The sequence below is a fragment of the Micromesistius poutassou genome (assembly GCF_964030765.1).
Source record: "Micromesistius poutassou genome assembly, chromosome: 2".
In the NCBI taxonomy this organism is placed as follows: domain Eukaryota; kingdom Metazoa; phylum Chordata; class Actinopteri; order Gadiformes; family Gadidae; genus Micromesistius; species Micromesistius poutassou.
Genome location: NC_140272.1, coordinates 17,517,424 through 17,542,106, shown reverse-complemented (window position 1 = coordinate 17,542,106; position 24,683 = coordinate 17,517,424). Strand labels below are relative to the sequence as shown.

At 41.5% G+C, this 24,683-nt stretch overlaps 3 protein-coding genes across 3 annotated transcripts in view; all 3 read left to right on the top strand.

The window, feature by feature from the left end:
• The first annotated feature begins 3,197 nt into the window (after positions 1 to 3,197).
• rpl29 (ribosomal protein L29) lies at positions 3,198 to 5,230 on the top strand. Its single transcript, XM_084463696.1, has 4 exons — positions 3,198 to 3,240; positions 3,726 to 3,777; positions 3,901 to 3,965; positions 5,018 to 5,230. The coding sequence occupies exons 2-4, from the start codon at positions 3,741 to 3,743 to the stop codon at positions 5,144 to 5,146; spliced, it is 231 nt and encodes a 76-aa protein (XP_084319822.1). The 5' UTR covers positions 3,198 to 3,240; positions 3,726 to 3,740; the 3' UTR covers positions 5,147 to 5,230.
• Positions 5,231 to 7,252: 2,022 nt separating this feature from the next.
• Positions 7,253 to 24,683, top strand: part of iars1 (isoleucyl-tRNA synthetase 1) — a 40,956-nt gene continuing 23,525 nt past the window's right edge. Inside the window, exons 1-12 of the mRNA XM_084464058.1 lie at positions 7,253 to 7,292; positions 8,005 to 8,128; positions 8,974 to 9,130; positions 9,383 to 9,502; positions 10,336 to 10,418; positions 10,783 to 10,900; positions 12,047 to 12,194; positions 14,246 to 14,333; positions 17,642 to 17,702; positions 17,874 to 17,969; positions 18,858 to 18,980; positions 22,605 to 22,696. Coding sequence (XP_084320184.1) covers positions 8,010 to 8,128; positions 8,974 to 9,130; positions 9,383 to 9,502; positions 10,336 to 10,418; positions 10,783 to 10,900; positions 12,047 to 12,194; positions 14,246 to 14,333; positions 17,642 to 17,702; positions 17,874 to 17,969; positions 18,858 to 18,980; positions 22,605 to 22,696 — 1,205 coding nt within the window. The 5' untranslated portion in view covers positions 7,253 to 7,292; positions 8,005 to 8,009. The remainder of the gene's footprint in view (positions 7,293 to 8,004; positions 8,129 to 8,973; positions 9,131 to 9,382; positions 9,503 to 10,335; positions 10,419 to 10,782; positions 10,901 to 12,046; positions 12,195 to 14,245; positions 14,334 to 17,641; positions 17,703 to 17,873; positions 17,970 to 18,857; positions 18,981 to 22,604; positions 22,697 to 24,683) is intronic.
• On the top strand, positions 19,639 to 21,194 carry vimr1 (vimentin-related 1). The gene has a single exon (XM_084464105.1). The coding sequence runs from the start codon at positions 19,687 to 19,689 to the stop codon at positions 20,839 to 20,841; it is 1,155 nt and encodes a 384-aa protein (XP_084320231.1). The 5' UTR covers positions 19,639 to 19,686; the 3' UTR covers positions 20,842 to 21,194.

Genomic DNA, 24,683 nt, shown 5'->3' with positions numbered 1-24,683 from the left:
GAGCGACAGAGGGGCCAGTTTGGATGCATTCCTGTTCTTAACATTGCCCTTTTCTGGCATTTGTGCAAGCCTCTGTTTCCCTGCATCCGAGGATCTGTTGTTTTGTGTTAAACTTGAAATATGTAACAGCCTTTTCACCTGTAGATGTTGGACTTTGCAGATATCTCAATGCGGAGGCATTGCCATCTGTTAACTCTCTGTAGACGTTCTCTTGCCACTGATCGCAGCTGGCCCGGTGTGTCCTGGCTCTGGGTGGGCAAGCAGAGCCCCCGCATCACCACAGTGTCAGGGTTTGAGTGCCTGTTTGTTGAGCAAGGTGTTTTGATGAAAAAGTATTTAAATTTATAGTGGCAATAGTTTTTACCTTTTAACACGTTTTATATATAGACTGTACTTGTCTGCTAATGGTTTGCGGCACACACACACACACACACACACACACACACACACACACACGCCTGCGTGCGTGCGTGCGTGTGTGTGTGTGTGTATGTGAACAAATGGCTTCATATATTACAGCTGATTTCAATTTGCAAAAAAGTGTTTGTTTCATAACTGTACACCCTAATCAGGAACACAGGGGAAATACACCCTGCACTGCTGCCTATAGCTGTATTTACACACATTCCCCACCCCCCCACTGTGATTCATAATCCCCCCACTGTTATCATTCTAGCCTGAACCATGACTTGATACCACTGCTACTTGATATCGGCTTTCATTGATATTCCTTTTCTTTTATCAAAGCAGAGACGCAATCAGCTGCCTCTATTCATGAGGAGGAGGCGGAGAGTCTGCTGAGATTCCCTCTTTAAGTTGAAAAGGATGGGACGAGAGAGAGGGCTAGAGTGAGAGAGAGAGAGAGAGAGAGAGAGAGAGAGAGAGAGAGAGAGAGAGAGAGAGAGAGAGAGAGAGAGAGAGAGAGAGAGAGAGAGCAAGCAAAGCATGTAAATTGGGCCACTGTTGAAGGAGAGTCATAACAAACAGCCTAGCAAGACGAGATTGTCTAATGGACAGAAGAATAGCATATGTGCTGAACGGAGTCGACGGATGAATGAAAAATGCATAGAGAGGATGAATGGAGAGAAGTGGAGGGGCAGGGGGCAAGGAAGAGAGTGAACAAGCTCACATAGGAGGCGGCAGCATGTGAGGTGAACTCCTCTCCAGAGGGTCTGCATTACGTAACCGAGCTGCCACGGTGGTCCCATTCTGCCCATAGGCTTACCACAGCTGGCGACAGAGACACAGATTCCCTATACACCGGATTGGGCTCTGCACACATTATCACGCAGTACATCATACGCACTATATGCTGTGTGCATAATGGTGTATGCCACCGCTATAGCAATTAATCTGCACTCCTCCACTGCATTACCAAGGGTTCACAATGCGTTCACCACCGCTCATTGAGCGGATATCACTGGGAGACAGTGATAAATGGAGAAGGGGAGGGAGAGAGTGGGGCGCAGAGGAAGAGAGAGAGAGAGAGAGAGAGAGAGATATATAGAGAGAGAGATGCCAGGGAAGACCAACTGAGCTGAGCTGCAGCTAAATATAGTAGTATCTGTTGTCACAGGGATGGGATTAATATTAAGTGAAACACAATTGCTGGCTGGATATATGGATGAATGCATGAAATATGGATATATATAGATATATATATATATATATATCTATATATATCAATAAATAGAAAGCTAGATGAATGATAGAGAGATAGAGAGATGGTTGGTAGGTAGCTAGATAGATAGACTGGTATAGGTAGGTATAGATGGGTCCATAGATAGATTGATTGATTGATGGATCGGGGTGGTTGAATGGACGATTGATACATAAATCATTGTTTGTTTACAAAATGAATATGTATCCAGATAATTAATTGCCTCTGGCTGAGCAGAGCAGAGAGCCACAGAGTGGATGGTGGAGCAGGGCTCTAAATATAGGATGCTGCACGATTTCTTCTGCTTGAGCTGGAATTCACTCAAACAAAGATCAGAATAAAGGAAAAAAGAGAGAGGAAGGGAGAGGAGAGGAGAGGAGAGGAGAGGAGAGGAGAGGGATATGGTACATTTAAATAACATGTGAAGAACAGTATATTATCTCAGTAAAGGAAAGACCAAAAGGAGCAAGAATATGAAGAAAATGGATACATCAAAGATCCACACAGGAGATTTGGAGGCAGCAAAGAGCATATTCAAAGAAATTTAGTCAGGTTCTGATAAAGAGAGACAAAATATGCGTGTGTGTGTGTGTGTGTGTGTGTGTGTGTGTGTGTGTGTGTGTGTGTGTGTGTGTGTGTGTGTGTGTGTGTGTGTGTGTGTGTGAACGTCCCCGCGTGCATCTGTTTATTTGTGTGTGTTTAAGAGAGAGAGAGTTAGAGAGAGAGAGAGAGAGAGAGAGAGAGAGAGAGAGAGAGAGAGAGAGAGAGAGAGAGAGAGAGAGAGATCAGTCACATGACAACGTGAATCCTGCCTTATCAGACAATGTGCCAGCAACATAATTTCTGAGGATCTTTGTTTTTACCACTGGCCGTTGCACAAGCTGTATATCATTTTACAACGCAGTTGTGTAGGTTTACTATGGGCTTAGCTGAGCGCAAATCAGATGAATGAACATTACAATGTTACAGTGCATATAAAGTAATCCACAGTGATAGTGCTTATGCATAGCCTGCCTCCATTCAAGTTTTAGCTCGTGAGTGTAATTCTACTCAGTGCTTATCTGGACTAGAGTAGATTGTAAACTGGGGATAGCATGGCTTTACGTGTTATCCTAAAGAGAAGATCAGAGCTCCAAGAGCATATTGGTTGAAGTAAAAGGTATTGATGATAAATACACACTATAAATAAATAAATAAATGAATAAATAAATAAATATGTATATATGCATGTATTTATTTATATTAATAATTGATATTTGACTTAATTGATATTTGTATGCCATAATAGCCTTCTACCTTTATAATGGAATGAAATTAAATGAAAAGACCTATGTTACCTAACTTATTTCTACTCACCTCTACTTTAGAACAAAAAAAGGTTACGTGGGTACATAGCAACATCTGGTGGCCAGTGTGAAATCTCGAATATGTCATATGAAATTATATCCAATAGATGGCGCTGTCACCACTCAGGTCTGAATTGTTGTATCTCAACCCTCACCATCCTGTCTCGATTGAATCCTTTTTTACATGTTCCGGTCTTACGTTCTTTCTCTTCCGGTTCTCGTCGCCTACGTGTGGTATGTATTATTTTTGCACCAATATGATTTTTAAAATCTGAATCAATCCTTCTCCATTTCACGTATTTATCACATACCGTTGGGGATTTGTGATTAAGTTCAACAACCACAATTCACCAGTAGCAGTATTTGTTTTGTTTGGCCGATACACTGGTTACACTTACTCTGAATTCCTACTGTCGGATCAACCACTGCAAAGCTTCCCTACAAACAGCATTCAGATATGCCGGATTAATCAGTTTTAAGTTTAATAAAATGAAATGTTATCTGGACTAACTTTCCTTCTATTAAACTTGATTTCATCTGGTCTTTTGTGGCTTGTCAATGGTCATTACTTATTAAGTAATGTGGCCGTGTTTACTACGGTAGCATCCACTGCTAACTAACTATAGCGTAACAAAAAGTTGGCATGCATAACCCAGTTCTAGTTGTTCACAATATGCTTAGTTTGTTAATCTTAGAATCTACACTTTTTTTTTTAACAGATCCCCCGTATAGAAATGGCGAAGTCAAAGAATCACACCACCCACAACCAATGTAAGTACCACTCCGTTTCGGTGATGGAAAATTGGGATACTGTACATGGTGTCAACTTGACAATGCCAGCTGATGGCTCTGATGCATATACGGTTGTTAATAATCCGTTTGCCATTCCTACAGCACGCAAAGCCCATAGGAATGGCATCAGGAAGCCCACAACGGAGCGTTATGAATCATTGAAAGGGGTATGTACTACATCAATGGAATAGGGCAACCGTTATTTGACTTGCCATACAGTCAAAACATTTACTTTTGTATGGCATATTCAACCTTGCTATACTTGTCTGTTCTATATAGATGGTTCATTCACAGTCGTCGGTTATATTGGATAGCTCCAGTGTCTTGCTGTGTTTGGATGAAAAGAATGAATTTCACTCAGTTAATTGTTGTGGAATGGAACTCTAGTTACTCTGCATGTCTTGCAAATTCCCTTAACATATATAGTGGCTGTGTGGAATAGGTTAAAATGCATTGCAACAGACATAATAAATGTTTGGCACGGATGAAGTTCAGTAAAGTTCATCCTTCGTAGGATTCATAGTTCTGGTGTGATTCTTAACAGAACCAAACTATCAACCGATTCCATTAATTGCATACTGCATTGCTTGGATTTGAGACTGCATTCATAATTGTGATCATACAATTTATTAATTTTAATTAACTTTAATTGCCATCTATACCAATACTGTATACTTTAAAATACAAAAGATTATACAAACATTACCACTGCTTTAGTTGCTTTACTGCTGGGAAATGTATGACTACAGGTATATTGTAATAATTTACCGTGCATGATTTGCAATGTTTATCCACAATTGTGGGCATTTACAAATACAATTCATAATGCAATGCTAAACTTGGATGTTTAGTCTTATGTGAATACTAATTTTGACCAAGCTTGAACCATGTCATCACTTATCTGTTAACATTACTTAGTGACCTAAATACCCAGCTCATAGAATCCAAAACTGGTTTTCATACATTGCCAAATGTTTAATATTCAAGGTTTGATCATAAGGAGTTTTCAAGGTTTGACTTGGCAGTGATGGCAATGAGCAAGGCTTGCTGACGTTACCAAATGGTTTTATGCAAATCTTCATATATCCAGAATAACTGCATCGGTTCTGGTTTTATTGAAAAGCCCAAGGGTCAAACATTAAAGGACATATTCATGAACAAGAAATTGCATAAAATGTTTATCAAACCATCAATTAAATCAGACTTTTTGTTGCTACAGGTGGACCCCAAGTTCCTGAGGAACATGCGCTTCGCCAAGAAGCACAACAAGAAGGGACTGAAGGCAGCGAGGAAGGCAGCGGCCGTAGCTGCAGCAGCAGCCCCCGCAGTGGCACCAGCAACTCAATAGACTGTTTACCAAGCTCGCCCATCCGTCTGTTAACGTTCCATAGACCGTTGTGACCACCGAATAAAGCTATGACTTGTTAACAAATCGTTTCCTGATCATGTTAATGTATAACAAGGCCTTTGGCTGCTCAATGCACTTCCATGTAACATTTGGCCAATGGCTGTAAGGAATAAGTACATCTCTAACAAGGCAATTTGCAGGGTATTTTGTGCAGGTGGGAAAGGGATTGGGACTATCACTCTGTACAACATAACTAGCAAGTAATGTGGTGGGCAAAGGCCTTGAACTTTTCTGTCACGCCAACCCAACACATGGTTATGAAATCAAACGTTATGCTGGTTTTATATTAAGTGGTGCAATGGATTGGACACAGATTGACTGCATCAGAATTTGTTAATGAAGGAAGGCGATGAAACCATGGTCTATTCATGGTACAACTTTTGACAAATATGGTTGCAAAGGAGGATGAAATGAATCTCGTATATACAGGTGCATCTCAAATTAGTATATTGTGGAAAAGTTTGAATTAAATTTAAACAGCATGGAGTCGATCAGCCTGTGGCCTTCAATAGCGGCCTTCAGCTCGTCTGCATTGTTGGTTCTTGTGTCTCATCTTCCTCTTGACAATCCACCATACATTTTCTATGGGGTTCAGATCAGGCGAGTTTGCTGGCCAATCAAGCAGGGTTGTCCCACGGCCTTTAAACCAGGTATTGGTACTTGGTACTGGTAAATCAGCATCTCCATAAAGCTTGTCAGCAAAAGGAAGCCTGAAGTGCTCTTAAACATCCTAGTAGATGGCTGCATTGACTTTGGACTTGATAAAACACAGTGGAACAACAGAAGATGACACGGCTCCCAAAATCATCACTGGGTGTGGACTTCACACTGGACTTTAAGCAGCTTGGATTCTGTGCCTCTCAATCCTTCGTCCAGACTCTGAGACCTTGATTTCCAAATTAAATGAGCGACAGACCAGTTCTCGTACCCTAGGTAAGACTTGTGTGACTTGTCACGAGGAATGCAACAGTTATAGTATATGCACTGCCTCCTGCCTCAGTCCACTCCTTGTGAAGCTCCCACTCATTTCTCAGCGCAGCGTTTATCCCTATTGCTTGTGCAACTTTTTCTCCCACACCTTCTCCTTCCACTCAACATTCTATGAACATTCTTGGATACAGCCAGCCTCTTTAGAGATGACCTTTTGAGGCTCAGCCTCCTTGTGGAGAGTGTCTTCTGCACACACACGTCTTCCCCATGATTGTGAAGCCTACTGAAGCAGACTGAGATAGGCCTACCATTAAAAGGCTCAGGAAAACTTTGCAGATATTTTGAGGTAATTAGCTGATTAGAGTGTGACACTTTGAGTCGACAATATTGAACTTTTTCACAATATTCAAATTTTCTGAGATACTGAATTTTGGGTTTTCATGAGCTGTGAGCCATAACCATCAATGTGAATACAAATAAAGGCTTTAAATATTAAAGACTTTGAGTGTAATACATCTATATAATATATGAGTTTCACTTTTTAAATTGAATTATTGAAATTAATGAACTTTTCCACAATATTCTAATTCATTGAGATGCACGTGTATATATGGTCCCTGCTACATTGATACACGTTTTAACAAAAATGACTATTGGAAATTTGTTTGCTGGGATATTTACACTGCAGTCTGTTTACCTCTTTAAGAATGTATTGCTCACTTTAAATATTTTTGTTAAATACTGTGTCCTAACACAGGATGTATCGTAAACCCAAGGCAATTAAAATATACTATAGCAAATAAATATAATATAAATCAATATTTCTATAGCATTAGCTAATATTAATTTTTCAAGGTTAGTGTTTCGGCTCTTATTACGGAGGAAATTATCTGACATGGATGATGTATGCACAGCTACAAAAAAAGCTGAGGATTATTTTTTTTGTTCCTTCATTCACAGCCTTAGTGAGCCTTTTTCTAAAAATGTACGTGTGTTCTTTACAATACAAGATCCAGTGAGATCAATCAAGGTCAATCAATTTTTATTGAGGTGGATTTCGCTCTGATTTAGGTTTTACTCACTTCCGCTCACGACACGAATCTGTTGCATCATTTCCTTTTGTTTCCATCTGTTGGCAGACAGGGATTGAACACATGTGAGTACTATTGGAAGCAGTAAAAAAGCTATATTGGTGTTAAATGTGGATGATACCTAGAAACGGGTGGATTGTGTTGTGTCTATATGAACGCAAGATTTTACAATCCTACTGAAAATGTTTATATCCAAGTCATGAGTCCAGATTTCCAGTTAGCCGGTTAGCATAGGCTATAAGCTAACAACACGGAGGTGTCATACTAAAAGTGACATGTGTTGGACATACTTTTGTACTAAATTTCCAGCCAGCTTTGATTGATTTATTATATTATTTTAGATGTCATATCATTTTAGACTTTGTTGTGTAATGAGGAACAAGCTTTATGTGCAGAATGTGTCCTATATACATGTTCTTTGGAGAATATATATATATTTAGTATAGTTTAATGATGCAACCTGCCTGACTGGTCCGGATGATGACATGATACCAAATGTCCTGAAACTCTGAAGAGGGTGTCAGTTAGACTTAGACAGAGTTAGGCTAGAACACACATGCATACGTTTTGATAGTTTGTCCCCCATTGTTTACATTCGGTTACAATGGTTTTAAAATGGTGTACTTTGACAGACTGAGACATTCTGAACTGACGAAGTTGTCGTAGTTCTATAGCTTATAATGATAAGAAAATAAATTCCCATTTAATCAGTCTGTGAAACTACTTGTTTTATTTTTTCACCTCATGTTATTTATTTATATCGTCGTCTTTGTATAGAAACCATGGTGGAGCGGGTCCCTGAGTCCATCAGTTTCCCCTCTGAGGAGGAGAAGGTCCTTCAGTTTTGGCATGAAAAGGACTGCTTCCGTGAGTGCCTCAAACAGTCCAAGAATAGGCCCAGGTATGTCAAAAATAAATTATGTATTAAATAAATCTTCTAAAGAGAAAAAAAACCCTGTAGATTATTCTCCCATTCCTTTAGGTAATATAGCACCAATTTCCACTCCTTTTTAAAATGTAACTCATTCACAAATCTTTTTCCTCTTCCCTTTTGGTTGTGAAACATAAATATTTTGTTTACTTTTTTTATATACTTAATAATTCTACATCAAATAACAAACAACATGTGTTTATGAATAGTATAACCAGGCATGAAGTTGAAAGTTCTCATGTAATTTATGTCACGTTGTAGGGGTGTGCATCTCTTCAATAAAAGACGATTCGATGCGTATCTCGATACATGGGGTACGATACGATTCAGGAACGATACATTTTTAAAATGGAATGATTCGATTCAGAAGGATTTCGATTCGATTCTATGTGGCATGGCTCAATTCGAGAGGGTATGATGCAATGGATTTCTTGTTGAAAGTAGACAATCATTTCACAAAATTAATTAACTTGTAAATGTGGCATTTCCTTCAAAAAGATTTATCAAAGACTAGAGAAGAAGTGTATTTGTTAGGGGTGTGCATCTCTCCAATAAAAGACGATTCGATGCGTATCTCGATACATGGGGCACGATACGATTCAGGAACGATACATTTTTTAAATGGAACGATTCGATTCAGTTCGATTCAGAAGATTCGCATCTTTTAAATCAAAATCGATTTTCCGAGTCAAATCGGTTTTTGTTACACCCCTATCACGTTGTCTTTATAAACTAATCTATGACCTTTGGTCATTTATGTCAACTCTTTCAATGTTTTTTTTTTTTAACCGCCTTGTTTGCTGTCTGCTGAACAGGTACACCTTCTATGATGGCCCTCCTTTTGCCACTGGTCTACCCCACTATGGGCACATCTTGGCTGGAACCATCAAAGACGTTGTTACCCGCTTTGCCCACCAGAATGGCTTCCATGTGGACAGACGTTTTGGCTGGGATTGTCATGGTCTGCCTGTGGTAAGAAGAAACAGTGTCACATTGGTGGTGGTCTCTGACACAAACAGAACTGAGCGTAAATGTATATTTCCATGTCAGCTTATGCTCCTCAATCTATACATTTTTTTAGATATTGATTCCAGCATGCCTTGATTGTTTCACTTCAAAGTCACTAGAGAAAAAATAAATGTGAATCAATGTAACCAAAGGATTTGACAAATGTGCTCATTTGATGACTTATCTTTGTATTGTCTACCCTTTGTGTTCCTGCAGGAGTACGAGATTGACAAAACATTAGGGATTAAAGGGCCTGACGATGTAGCCAAGATGGGCATTGCTGAGTACAACAAACAGTGCAGAAGTATTGTGATGAGATACGCCACTGAATGGGAAGTAAGTGACCAAAGTTCCCATTTGACATTGTTGTAATGTTGCATGCATATGTTGCTTCTTAAATGCCCCTGAAACTTCCTTACCTACTCAAATTGTCTGGACTTTTACTAGATGTACGTTTTAGAAAATCCAAAACAACCTTTAAGCATATATCAGGGAGAATAAATACAACATTTTAAGGATTTCCCCTATTATATCTGATGAATTACAGGTATAATATGCAACATTTCTGCATTCAAATATCCATACATTGCTAGACCTATGTTATATATTTGGTGGATTTGTGTAGATTATTCCAAATATTTCTGACGTAATCGACTCATCTAATGATTAACACATAAACATTTTTGACCGGAAATGATGTCGAAGACAACCATTCTGATGATCCCATACTACTTCACGACATCAAAACACCACGTCTTTGGTTATGGTTTTAGTTGTTGGATTCCTAGCTTCATATATTACGTATTATGCCCTTTTAAATTTATTGTTTACATTTAGCAATACACATGCTAACCTTGTGTGTGGCTAAAAAAATCAATGGCAACCCCTTCAGAAAGACCATCGGTTTACTTTTTCAAGCAAACCATAACCTTCTGTTAACAATCAACGGTCTGCATCAACCAATGGGCTATGAATCAAGGTGTTTAAACCAATTGTCAACTAAACTGGCTATACTTTAAGCTTTGAACAGCCACTATAATAACGATGATGATGATGATGATTATTGTTATTGTGTGTTGAGTATGTTGGCAGGCGTGTCCCTTGGTTGTCTTTGTATAATATGACGGTAGATAATTGTGACATGTCAATGTTTAATATGTTTGTAACAGAGTTCTGTGCGGAGGATGGGCAGATGGATCGACTTTGAACATGACTACAAGACTCTGTACCCTTGGTTCATGGAAACTGTGTGGTACGTCCAGTTGTGTTGCCTTTAAAGTGTTATAGCAAGAAGATATTCTGTGTAAATATTTGATCATTTATTTTTCCCAAACTGTCAATCCAAATATTTATTTATTGGATTGAATTGTCTTATTTTCCTAATGAACTAGTATTGAACTGTCTTATTTTTCTAATGAACTAGTAATAAGTAATTATTCAAAATGGTGTGTGTGTGTGTGTGTGTGTGTGTGTGTGTGTGTGTGTGTGTGTGTGTGTGTGTGTGTGTGTGTGTGTGTGTGTGTGTGTGTGTGTGTGTGTGTGTGTGTGTGTGTGTGTGTGTGTGTGTGTGTGTGTCCATATATGCGTACTTATCTGTGATCTTTATTGCCTTGCAGGTGGGTGTTCAAGCAACTGTATGACAAGGGTCTAGTGTACAGGGGCGTGAAGGTTATGCCCTTCTCAACCGCCTGCAACACTCCGCTCTCCAACTTTGAATCTCATCAGAACTACAAGGTACAGCACAAAATCATCAGATCATATTCAGGATCTTCACATAGGGATTATCCAGAAGTCACAGCTCTAATCAAGGTCTGTCTTTTAAGGCCCTGATGCACTTAACAACAAACCTAAATCGGCATGTTCTAGGGTTGAGCGGTTTTCGGTTCTACTGGTGCGTTGCTGGTTAAATTGAATGCAAGCCAACTGTACTGGGATTTGTCATTGTGAGACGTTCAGGCAAATATAATATAATATAATAATAAGTTACACAGTTGGCGGACAAAGCGAAAGTGTGATGGTTTGTGAAATAGAGGGGTCCAACTAGCACTGCAACATGTACAGTCAAGTTCCGGCCGACTTTGTCTATCGTTCTTTAGTTGTTCTTAAGGATGTTCCAAAAAAAACTATGGCAAAAGCATAGCTGTCCGCCATGTTTGTTTCAGCTCTGAGATTTTTCTGGATTGCTATTTGCATGATTTATAGTTTTGAGAATCAGGATTTGATTGTTGGGGAAAGAAATTGGTCAATGTGTGATGTGCTGTGTTGGCAAAATCGTTGCCATCCACACACTTAAAGACGAAAATGGTTAAATGTATATTATACATTTAACCATTTTTGTCTTTAAGTGTCATCGATCATTAAGTGTGAAGGCTCTCACGTTTTCCAGACAAACGTTTTCCTCTAGTGTGTGCCAGGCATAACTCCTTATGTTCCACTTGTCATCAACTGCGCTGACGAGGGAAAGATTGATTTATACTGGTTCAATCCGGTGTTTGGCAAATTATCTAACTGGTTTGGCAAATGTTACACCCTCTCTACACTAGCGTGTTTGCATAACCTGCCAAACTGCTGTCAAATACAGCGAGTTCAGCAGGGTATAATATAGTCACTGCGATGTGTGTTCTGTTAGCATAATGAGGCCGGTTTCCTACCATCTCCGTAGCCTTGTAGTGCCAGATTGAGCATCCTTTAATTCTCTGAGCAGTCATAAAAATGTGCGTAATGCCTCTCAATCTTAGCAAGTCTTGCTTTGAACGTCATTATGTGTTTAGATTTCTCCTATAAAAAATGTCTTTTGTCTGCTGATCTCCTTTTAAGTATCGGGGAAATTGCGTGGGAGTACGCTCATCTTTTTAAAATATGATCATTCTTACATGGCAGGACGTCCAAGACCCATCTGTGATTGTCAGCTTCCCCCTGTTGGAGGATGAGAGTGTGTCTTTGATCGCCTGGACAACCACTCCCTGGACACTGCCAAGCAACCTCGCCCTTTGTGTCAACGCCGAGTTCCAATACGTTAAGGTCAAAGGTGAGGAAAAAGCTTTGCTTTGTAAGCAACATTTCAGTTCTCAAGCCTTGAATTATGCCGTCTACTGGCTGTCAAAAAGGCTTATCTTGCTGAGACTGAGACAGTCAGCACATAGATGTGTTTCTTTAAAAGATCATTCCCCCTATACACACCCGCCAAACAACTTTTAAGGTGCATTAGAAATCGTTCTGATAGTCAAGTTGTGCAGATCAATAATACCAAGCATAACAACACAATTATTTTTCTTTCTGAATTGTTGTACTGAATAGATTGGATGAACGTAACAATGAGACGAAGACAGTTATCCTCCATTCTGCATACAACAATTCAAATAGTGCTGATATTGGACATTTTCTTAGTAATGAATAAGCCAGCCTTGTCCTTTTCCGGAGGTCGAATGAGCTATTATTGAATTGGACTGCTCTTTTGTGGACTATGGACTGGCCCATCAATGTTGGCTCCTTTCAAATTTGTAAACAAAATGGGAATATTGAACAAAAACAAGATTGTCAGTGTGCTGGTGTGGGGGTAGTATTATCCACAGGTATTGATTGTAGTCATTTTTGTCATCTTCTCAGGTGTGTGTGTGTGTGTGTGTGTGTGTGTGTGTGTGTGTGTGTGTGTGTGTGTGTGTGTGTGTGTGTGTGTGTGTGTGTGTGTGTGTGTGTGTGTGTGTGTGTGTGTGTGCCCATGCATGTGCAGCATGATTGATGCATTCAAATGGGGTCAGGCAGTTAAAAAAACAAACCCTTGGCCTTGTTTGAATATATTTCACAAAAAATCCTCCAGAGGTTGCTGGTGTTTTGTCCTCTTGTATTTTTGCTTCCCAGTTGAGAGGAAGTGGTAAGTTTATAAAAGGATGACCCAGATTCCCCTGTTGCCGTTCGTCCTGTCCTCCAGGGGGCAGTGTTGAAGCACAGTTGGAAGCATCACGCCTCTATAGCACAGGCTTGGCCCATACTGCATGAGAGACAGCCCCAGAATACTAATGGGTGTGTTTTAGCTTGTCATCTTGATTCCTCTCTCTCCGTCTCATTTTAATCTACTGTCTCTACCACCCCATCAAACTCTATTTATCTTGTTTTCTTTTCTTTCTTCACCCCCTGCACTCCCTGTTCCTTCTGCGTGAGATTATTTGTGACTTTTTCCATCCCCTCAGTGTCACTCCATCCCTCTCTCTGGCTTTACTTTTTGAGCAAGCCTGTCAACCGAAATGGAACGAAGCAGCGCAATCACATGTCCAGGCATTGATCGTAATTGACGTCTTCTATTGATGCGCCACCTCACCGTATCTTTCTGTGGAGCTCTCCTTCTCCCATCCACTCCGCTTCGCCTGCTTACCGCGTGTCCTTGTCTCCCGTTACCGTTCAGCCGTCTACTCCACTCCCGGGCCCACTTCTCTTAACTCTCTTGCCTTACTTTTGTGTTTTGTTTCACAGTGTGCATCTCCCACGTGAAACTTATCGTGTGCGGGTATTTATTGGCTCTATAAAGTGTCCGATAGGTGTGCCCGAATGCAGAAAAGCATTCAGCATCAGCTGTTTGATTTGGGTCGGACGCTGTCCAAGCGGGTGCGGGCGCCTCCCTCTGCATTCAAACACAGATTACTCCGTTTAACAGCCCGAGCGTTGGCACAGGTGCAGGGGGACTCCACTGCCATTATTCTCCCATTTGAACAGGTGCACTTGAGCTGCTCTTGGAACAGTGCTTGCCCACTAGAAACACAGAGAGGAAATGTGAAAATCCAGTTCATTAAACACCCCCTGAAAAGTCCCCCCCCGAGCCAGTGTGATACAGCAGCAATAAAATGGTCAATCCATCAACAAGAGTTGGCAGTCAAACTTGTGTTGTTGTTTTTTTGGAAGTTCTGTTGAACCAGTGAAGCTGAAAGGCATATCAAGGCCAGCTCATTAATGGTGACTGGAGATGTTGCTGGTTTGAATCCTCAAGTGGACACTGAAGCCCCATTGACGTCTCACAAATGGCCTCTGCCTCAGGTGTCTTCGCCCAGCGCTGTCGGCGGTCTGATCTGTTCTAACGCACCTTTCCAGACAATGCCAGCGGGAAGATCTACATCATGATGGAGGCCAGGCTGTGCGCGCTGTTCAAGGCAGAGGCGGAGTACACCCTGTTGGACAAGTGAGTACCACCACCACAATCGACTTCCAGTATGGTCTATGGTTGCCATGGTAATGAACAAACAAAAGAATCCAATGAATGATGGCCCTAATGGACCTTGCTCTGATTTCTTAGAAATGTGATGAATACAAGTGTATCCCCCGCTGAAGAGAAACGGTGCTAATGAGGCATGTTGCCTTTACAAGTAACTTACGCCTGTCATGGCTCAAGACTGTGACCAAAGGGTCGCGTCTGCCACCACTTATTGTGGTTCTCTCCAAACAATGTAATGGGGGTGACGTGCAACGTCATTTTTTTCAAATTTAATTCCTGAAACTATTCATTTGGTGAAAACATAAGTGCTGTGTGGAGGAAGTCAGTGGCTTTCGCATCCAATTTTGGAAGATCCGAAGGCACTTAACATTTACGGCAGAGCTTCGATGTTAAGCGAGGCGATTCAATTATATCACTTGTTAACATGTAAGTGTACGTGAACCCCATGTTTCAGGTCGAATTTGAACACTATGAGATTAAATAAAAGTGTTTTTGGCTGAGAGTTCAAGAAAGGAGGGGGCGGGGGACATTTTTTTTATCATGGTTACGTCCCCACATCTCTTTGTGATCTTTGTTCTACTTTAAGCTAGTCCCCTGGTTGTCTAAGAGTATTGTAATGAGCCATCTTGTAGATGTGCAGTCTTATTTTAGTAACAAGTGACCAAACAGTATATATTGCTATGCGAACATCATGAGCAACTTACCATAAACAGAAATGATTTTGGTTTCACCACCCCTTTAACAGATTTGGTGCTTGTTCAGAATTTTTAAACAAGTCCCCTCATCTGCATCTTGGCAGGGCTGCATGAGGATTCACCAAATTCTTTGTAAGCAAACGTAGTCCATGTTTATGGTTCCAAGCTTGAGCTGAAGCTGAAATAAATAAAATTGTGATCAGACGACCAGGGTAGGGTAGTGCTGTAAGCCATGTGTGTGAAGTGAAACCATTTGTGCGTTCAAACAGAATTACCGTTAAGCATATTGTCAAACATGTATTTGACATATATGTTGAATAATGTCAACTTTTGTTGTGAATGTTTAACACATTATATAACTAGGATCAGTTATGATTGTGATACCATTTATGGAGGTTGTTTGTGATGTGCTCATTTTATATTTGGTCCCAATAATTAGGGGCAAGCCTTGGCCGGCCATAAATATAAGGCACACGTGTTACTTTGTGTGGAAATTCACTCTCATTTTTGCAGACAAACTTTAAACTTGACAAAAAAAACCTGGTTAGCGCGAGACGCTAACGCAAGTTGAAAGGCAAAAATTTTATGCAATTTCCCCAGACATGGTCATAATTTGAATGTAACATGATTGTTTTTGCTCTACTGCCTTCATTTCATAGTACATTAGCGAGCTAAGTATTTTTACTTCCTAATATATTTAACTCAATGCTACTTAATGGGTGTTTCCGTGATCCACCATTGCTGTAAAATAATCAGCTCAATGGTGTGAATAGCGTCGACTTGACCCTGTCTCAGTTGCGCTGGCATAGATATAACTTCAATTGAACATTTAAATAGCCCACGATACTTTCTGTTTCTCATTCCATTGATCCTGTGTCCCTCCCTGCTGTCTGCAAGTAATATTGCCAGTAATATTGCTTGTGTATAATTTTTCTCTTTTGGATATTATCCACTGACAGGAATCACCGGATGTTTGCTTGACGTGTTGTGAAATCAAAGGACCTCATTTTTAATGCTTTCTACTGAAATGGTCTTCTGCCATGTTATCTAATATTTATGTTTTAATATATCTAAAAAAATTGGTCAACGCCTATTAGATTCTTTCCTTATTTAAGTAGCACAACACCTTAGGAAGAGAAGGGCCAATGTAAATATATATGTATATATATATTGTATATGTATATAAGAATTGGTATTGCACTGACTAGGCATTGTAAGATATGTAACTAGTATTAGCCCACAGGCAGTCATGACCCATGTAAGGCTGCTCTAAAGATACAACTTCTGAAGTTCTCTACCAATTATATATGATGGTAGTGAGAAAGTGTGAGAAACCAATCCAGAAGGGCTTTCTTCGTCTTCTTCTTTTGGCCAGAGTCAACATGCCTGCTACTGTGGACGTCAGTATCTTTATTTGTTCTCAGGGGTTGACTTTGAAATGCCTCCCTGCCGTCTTCCTCGCACCCCTCATCGTTTTAATTATCTATTGCACAGCATAACACAGGGTCATTCTGAACAATGAAATTCTTAAGACATGGCAAATACGTACGTAGGCATAGAAAAATAATGGATATTTTTTATTAGTATGAAATAAGGTTTAAAAAAAGCAAAGACAATGGCAGGAATAACCTAAATATCCATAACAGTAATGCGAACACTAGCAGCAGTTCCAGACACTAATGTGGGGGAATATGCACTTGGGAATAAGATTACCAACTATTCAGTGCTTGGGCGTTAGAGTGGGTTGTCTGGCAACCGTAAGGTTGCTGGTTCGATCCCTTGCCACCCCGGCTGAGTGATCGAGATGTCCCTGAGCAAGACTGCTAACCCTCACTGCTCCCGATGAGCTAGCTGTCGCCTTGCATGGCTGACACCTCCGACAGTGGACGTGTGTGTGTGTGTGTGTGTGTGTGTGTGTGTGTGTGTGTGTGTGTGTGTGTGTGTGTGTGTGTGTGTGTGTGTGTGTGTGTGTGTGTGTGTGTGTGTGTGTGTGTGTGTGTGTGTGTGTGTGAGAGAGAACGGGTCAATGTAAGGCTAATAATTGTAAAGTTCTTTAAGTGACTGAGGAAAAAAAGAGTGTGATTGTGCTAGTCCATGCCAGGGTATTCCGGGAACAAGCTTGGTTCCACAGCATGGAGGGAGAAATTGAGCCAGCGACAGGAAAATGACATTTTTTAGCTTCCTCTAGTTCCACTCGGTGGGATGTAAATCACATTCTCCGTACATCAGCTCAGAGGACTTCGAGCTGATTGCATAAAGCATTTGAGGAATGCAGGGAGATAACGTGCACTTTGATGAGGTATTAAAATGTGAGAGATGAATGAGAGGGTTGCAGCAGGTGTGCCCACGAGACAAAGTTTTGTCTTTTGGGAAAAATAAAACTAAAAATGGCTTCCATAAAGCGCTGTCCTCACTGAATGAGGGTCTTAATATTCTTTAGCATATTGTCTCCGCTGTGCATCGGTCGGTATAGTGGCTCATATACTTATGCAAATCCCTTTTCCTTTGGTGACAACGCACAGATGAATCTGCAAGTGAGGGAAATTGCTGAATTAATGTCTTTTTCTATTTGTGCTTCAGATTCCCTGGCAAGGCGCTGAAAGGAAAGAAATACAAACCTCTATTCCCATACTTTGCTGAGGTATGTACAGTTGTTTTTCCAGACCAATATCAATGTCTCTGTTTGCTCTTCAGTCCAAATGATTGCCCCTCCTCTCACGTTTTGTTTCATCAACCCGTTGTAATCTATGATGGCCTCCTCATCTCGCTTACCTCACCATTCATGCCATTGGTCTGTGCTTTCTCACGGCAGTGTGGCGAGTCCGGCGCCTTCCAGGTGGTGACTGATAACTACGTCAGGGAGGAAGAGGGCACAGGAGTGGTCCACCAGGCACCGTACTTTGGAGCTGTGAGTGCTGTCCCTATCCCGCTCTCGCCTCTGCTTATTGCTCCTCCATCATCGCACTGGAGGAGCAATGCCACCACGAAATGACCCCTGTTTTTGTACAAAAAAGGCTGTTCCAAGCACAGATATCTCATAATGGTTATATACCAAGGATAATTCAACAGCAGAAATGTCTACTGATGGTGTTTGCTTACTTGTTATTTATTTATAAATAGTATGGAAATAGTACAGATCTTGCCTTATGAGAGTAGCTATCCAAGACCAACATGTGACAAGAACTATGCTTGCACAAATCATTGTACATTTGTAATGGTGCTCTGCAATGGTGTATTGATTTGACACTCCACAGATTTTCATGTGTTTGTTATTGTAATTTGTGTAATCATTGTTATTGACTTTATTTCATTCTAGGTCTCAAAGTCTGTGTTGATATTCTGTTAGAGCTTGTGGGTTATTGCTAAATAATGCCCTTGCCAAGAGAAGATTCATATCCATAGGGCTATTTGTCTTTTTCTTTATACCTTTATCTCTCTCCCTGTCTCTGGAAAGTTGTTAACCTAATCCTGTCACTGCTACTTCAACATCTCTTAACTTAATTTGCAAGTGTTGGATTTGGAGCACTGCGTGTGATACAATGATCTTATTCTCAGTGAGTTGGTGGCTAGAGAATTTCTCAATACTGTTGCTAATGCCTTTTTGTTAGTAGAATCAGCTAAAGGCCAATGATCTGTCACACACAAGTTTAACAACCAAATATGAATATTTGACCAGTTACAAAATAGGCGTTTTACAATGTAACATGAGTCGATGGACATTTTATTCAGAACTAACATTTGCTTCATGATTCAAATTGCATTTGCTGTTTTTCCATCTATATTTTCTCCTGTGTAGGATGATTACCGGGTGTGTATGGAGTACAAAATCATCCAGAGAGACCAAGTGCCCATCTGCCCCGTCGACGCCTCTGGCTGCTTCACATCTGAGGTGGTTGACTTTGCCGGACAGTATGTCAAGGTAAGTGGCCTGGCAGAAATGTGGCACTGTGTTTGTGACAAGTTGCAGACAACATGATATTTACTGATGATGTCCTTTTACTCTTTGAGAACATGGTTTGGTTTTGACCCCTTTTTAAACCTTTTGTTTGTGGTTATCGGTTTGGTACGCAACATTTCATTGTTATGCATTGAATGTCGCTAAGGGATGTGCCACAGTTGCGTCTTGAAGTTGAATTGGAAAAAGCGCCGTCAGAGCACTTTGTCAGTGTTTAACAATGCAGCAATAGCCCCCTTCTTCCCTCACACACCCAACGCCTCCGCTGCGCAGGGAGATCAGTGAGTGAAAAATAGCGGCCCTACATTCTCTGATCACTATTTCATGCCCAGGTGCAAATGCCAGGAGCTGAGCTCCACCCATGGTATTATCGCTAGCAGGGAAACGTTAGCTAATAAAGAGCTCAGTGGTACAGTACTCTCCATGTCTGTCATAATCTGCATTTGAAATATGCCAAAGCCAAGCACGGGTTTCAAGTCTGTCTGAGACATTCTTTTGCACCTCATAAAAACCCCCTGGGTGTTCTGCCAGCGCGTCAGTTGCACTGTGGACCCGGCAGAAAGCCATCAATCAAGCGAGCGGCCTGAGCGCACCACTAAGCAGTTTTCTCAAAGCGGAACAACAGACGCCACAGTTCTCATCACACGCGGTTTATCTCGGCACTTCCAGCATGAGGGCCACGTCTTACTCCCAGAGGAGCCTGCAGGTCAGCGGCTCAAACAGCAGGGTGCGGGTTCAGAGCCCGTCGCCGGCCCGTTGCCGCGCCACCTCTTACGACAGCCGCGGACGCTCGGGGTTCCAGGGCCAGGCCCAGGCCATCGAGCTGGGCACCGAGATGCACCAGCAGCACGCCGACGAGAAGGAGGAGATGCAGGAGCTTAACACCAGGTTCGCCGGATACATAGAGAAGGTCCAGGCACTGGAGCACAGGAACGGCAGCCTCCAGGCCGAGCTGGCCTCCCTCCAGGGCCGCTACAAAGGCGGCCCCACAGGCATCGGGGAGGAGTACGAGCTCCGGTTCAAGGAGGTGCGGGAGCTGATCGAGTCCCTGACCAACGAGAAAGGCGCGGCCGATATCGAGCGCGGCTACATCGCGGAGGAGGTGGAGGTGTGGCGCCTCAAGCTGGAGGAGGAGCTGGCGCTCAAGGAGGAGGCCGAGATGATACTGCGGGAGTTCCGGCAGGACGTGGACAACGCCACGCTGCAGAAAGCGGAGCTGGAGAGGAGCGTGGAGCAGTTGGTCGCCGAGATCGAGTTCCTGAAGAAGCTTCACGACGAAGAAGTGGCCGACCTCATGAAGCAGATCGAGGAGGCCAAGGTCACCGTGGAGCAGGACGGCGACCGGCCAGACCTGGCCGCCTACCTGCGCAACATGCGCGCCGAGATAGAGTCGGTGGCCGCCCGCAACGTCCAAGAGGCCGAGAAGTGGTACAAGGGCAAGTTTGACACCCTCAAAGTGCACGCCAGCAAGAACGAAGACCAGATGGCCACCATGAAGAACGACATCGCTACGTACAGCACCCAGGTGACCGAGCTGCAGAACCAGATCGACGGGGTGAGGGCTCGCAACGCGTCCCTGGAGCAGCAGCTGGACGATATGGAGATGGCTCACATGGACAAAGTGAGCGCCCTCGAGGCGGTCATCGCCCAGCTGGAGGCCCAGCTCTGTGAGACCAAGCTGGAGATGACCAAGTACCTGCAGGACTACAAGGACCTGCTGCACATTAAGCTGCGGCTGGACGCCGAGATCGCCACCTACAGGAAGCTGCTGGAAGGAGAGGAGAGCCGGCTGGGCCTCAAAGCTGACCCAGCGGCAGGGATCTAAATGCCTCTTAAGGTCTTGTAGTATTTGGATGAGACCACCAGGAAAGCGATGGCATGGAGAATGTCTTTCTGCTCTCCCCATGGAACATAGTATGGCTCCCCTCACAGCCCTATCGTTCTGCTTTGCATACCTAATCTATCTCCACATCCTCACTTATAACCCTGTCCATCCTTTTAGTTTTTAGCAGAACACATCTTTGCCATCTGTTTCTCAATGGTGTTTTGTCTTGCCAACCATAGACCTTCCCATAGTTCTTTACCCCTTTCTTTGCAATCTCAATGTGTCCTATTATGTCCTTTTAAAATGGCTACTTTGTGGATTGGTCTGACGTTCCTCACCACATCCCTATAAAACGGGAACCTCCATCCCAAATGGAGTAAACAGCTCCAACCTGTTTCACTGGGTTTCATACGACCCATATTAGGATTAACCCCCCCTCTTGTGTCTGATCTGGTAACTGTTTAAAAAGTGTTTTTAACTGCTCAATAAAGCTTGACGTGAGTGCATTCTAAAACACGTTTATTGGCCTATTTTTGTTTCTTTGCACTGAAGTGAACTGTTGCCACAGTCTCCTTTATATCCAGCTCTCCTTCCTCAATGCACTTTTATGTATAGCACACAATTTGATATTTTAATATAAATTGTAGTTGGAGTAACGCTAGAAGTAAGTCTACTTTGTATATATGAATGCATTCGTTCTGTCCTTCATAGCATTAAATTTAAATTAAATCAAATTGTATGTATAGCCCTTAATCACAGTTAGTCTCAAAGGGCTTAACAGGCCATATATTTATGACACCCCCCCCTAATCCTAGCCTCCCCAGAGGACAAGAAATAACTCCCTTAAATTTGCATGGAAGAAATCTGGAGAAGGAACTAAGAGTGGGGTATCTATCGTTCAAGGGATAGTTAGGAGTGCAATGGGTGCCATAATCGAAATGCGTACGTAGTTATACAAGCAAACATTTTAAATAATTTAGTTAAGAAAAATACATGTTGTCTACGATGATGGGGTGCTGCATCCCTTGTGCCTGTTTGAGCCAGCACTAGTCTGCAAAAGGAATGCCACCTTACCACAGCAGAATAACAGGGTACAATGATGTCACTCTGGTATGCTCTCAATATATTTCAAAATATTTATTTGTTACTGGTGACTATGGCTAATGACTCACGTGGCAACACCCTGCAAATAAGATACACTTGTGACATAAATGATTGAGTGACAGTTATTAAGTTGGCTTTGCTTCCTCTTGTTTGACCCTTTGATGCCCTGGGTGCGTAACTCTTTAGTCAATGACACGTGGTCATTGCCTGGCCCAGCTCCAGTAAGGCTTCAGTCAACCCTAATGGGTTTCAACAAGAAAGGGTCCAGGGCAGGCAAAAACAAAGGGTGAGACATATTTGTTTTAAAGACTGGTGAACAAACTGCTGAGCGCCACACTGGAGATTTTTTTATACTTATTTTATACCGTAAACAAGTGGAAGTAGGCTCAACTTGACTGTTAATTCAAAAATACTGTGAACATGCTAGGAAAAGGAACATTGAAAAGATTATGAGAATTGTTGAGTTGTGGTCAATACATTTGAACAGGAAGTGAGTTACTTCATGTAAATGCTCTGTGTCTCTCAAAATGTCTTGTTAAGTCAATTTTGCCATGGCTAAACTATCACAGGGATTTAATGGTTCGATAATGAGATTTTTGTGGGAAGGATTCTGTAGAAATGTGTCTTTAAGGCTGTTTGTCTGTGTCTTGTGTCTGTAGGAAGCTGACAAGCACATAATCAAGTTGCTGAAGGAAACTGGCCGCATGGTCAACGCCAGTTCTTTCAAGCATAGCTACCCTTTCTGCTGGAGGTAAGAATGTCTGCCTGTTGATCATAACTTCATAATAATAACAATAATATGACTATTTTATATTTAAAAAAATCTTAGCATTTAAAAAAAAATCAAAACCATGTATCGTCAGTTTATAGCAACAATAAAATACAGCGAACAAGAATTGTTCGCTGTATTTAAGCAGATTACAGGAGAACAGAGCAGATTACAGGAGCAGATTACAGGAGAACAGAGTGGTTTGGTGGTAGAGATATCACTGTAGTGCCACACGCGTTCTGGGTGCTAAATGATGTGTCAAAACAGCATACATGCTGTTAAGTAGAAAATGTACCTGAATTAATCAATTCCAGGAATGGGTATTGCAACATAGGTTATATAAAACGTATTGAATGGGCTGCAGAAATAGTGTGTATCACATTTTACCTACAAATCATCAACATTTGAATGATAGCCAATATTTTCTTCGTTCGTAATGCCACACAATTATTTAAAGTTTTCTAAACATCCCTGCTGCTGGAGTTGATGGGTTTTAATAATGGATGCCTGCTTACATCCCACAGCACACACATTGATGCAGCCTCCCTTCTAGAGGCCACAAGCAGATTAATTGGCTGTGGTTGGTCACATTAGTGTTCAATTTGACAGGAGTGAAATTGAAGCATGATAGTTGGACGAGAGTCCCAGTGGGCATCATCATCATCATCATGCAATGCAATCATACCCCCCCAAAGGGATTCAGCTACAGAGAAGGGAATGCTGGGTTTCCGTGTGAACATAACTGTTGCAGAGGTGATCCTGAAATTACTGCTAATGGCTGCGTCCGAATTTCTGCCATCTTAATGCGGCATGAATGTTATTCCAAAAGTCTCCTCATGCCTTTCAATGAGCTTGTGGTATGTAGTTCAAGCTATGCAAAAAATATTCCTCTGGCACAGTTCAGCGAATCCACAAGTACTGCAATGGCAGATTTTTTCTCTTTTGGTGGCATTGGCCCATTGACGGTTTAGCATGGAAGGTCAACTTTGTTTTGACACAGATGCATACAGTAAAAAACACTTACACAATTGAAGCAAGCCCACCCCAAGCTTCATTTGCAAGGACGTTCCGTGGGCATAAACACAGACCAGATTTTGTACTGCATATGTGACCTAAAATAGATTAATTGACCTCAGCAAAAATTTGCAGGAATTCTCTTTGGGCCTTGGATTAATTATAAACCCACCCAATTTGTTCAAGAAGAAATGCCATTATGTGTTTAGGAAACCTTGACATACCCCGTTTCCCACAATCCCCTGATAAATGATGTAAAAAGCTAGGTATAATTGAATTTTCGTCACCCAAAAATGTATATATGTAAATGTGTTTTATTTTATTTTGGATTGTTCCTGTGGACAGCCACTTTGTTCATGCCAAAATAGTGTCTTAAGCTCCAGGGTTTTAAACAATTTATACAATTTCCCTCTCGAGATAAATGAATTCTTAAATCCATTTTGTATTTCGTTTAAAGCAGGTGCCTTACTTGAATATATTCAATTGCAACAGTGTGCTGTTTCTACCCAATCTCGTTACTCATCGTTAATTCTCCACCAAACATAACACGTTGAGTATAATAACATAGAACACTATACCTGTTGATGTTCTTCTTTTATGTCCATCACCTGGAGGCTAGACTGTGATAGCTACCAGAGGCCTTGGTGTTTAGCTTTTATCAGCAGCTCCCTCATTTGAATCACAATTTCACTTTGCCTTGGAGATCTCAAAGGGGCCGTCATTTTATTTCAAGGTTACTTCATTGATTTTTCTTGGCTTTGCTGCAGATTTGTATTGAATAGTTAGGCTAAATGACTAGATGTCTTTATCTTGCCGGTTGTGTGTGAAGATGTATAACCTGTGAACGTTAAAACTGAACTATCTTTGCACCACTGTTAATCAATGTGTTAAGGTTATGTATAAATGCCACATAAAACACAATGACTTTAGAAGATGCATGCTATCTCCTTTTTTC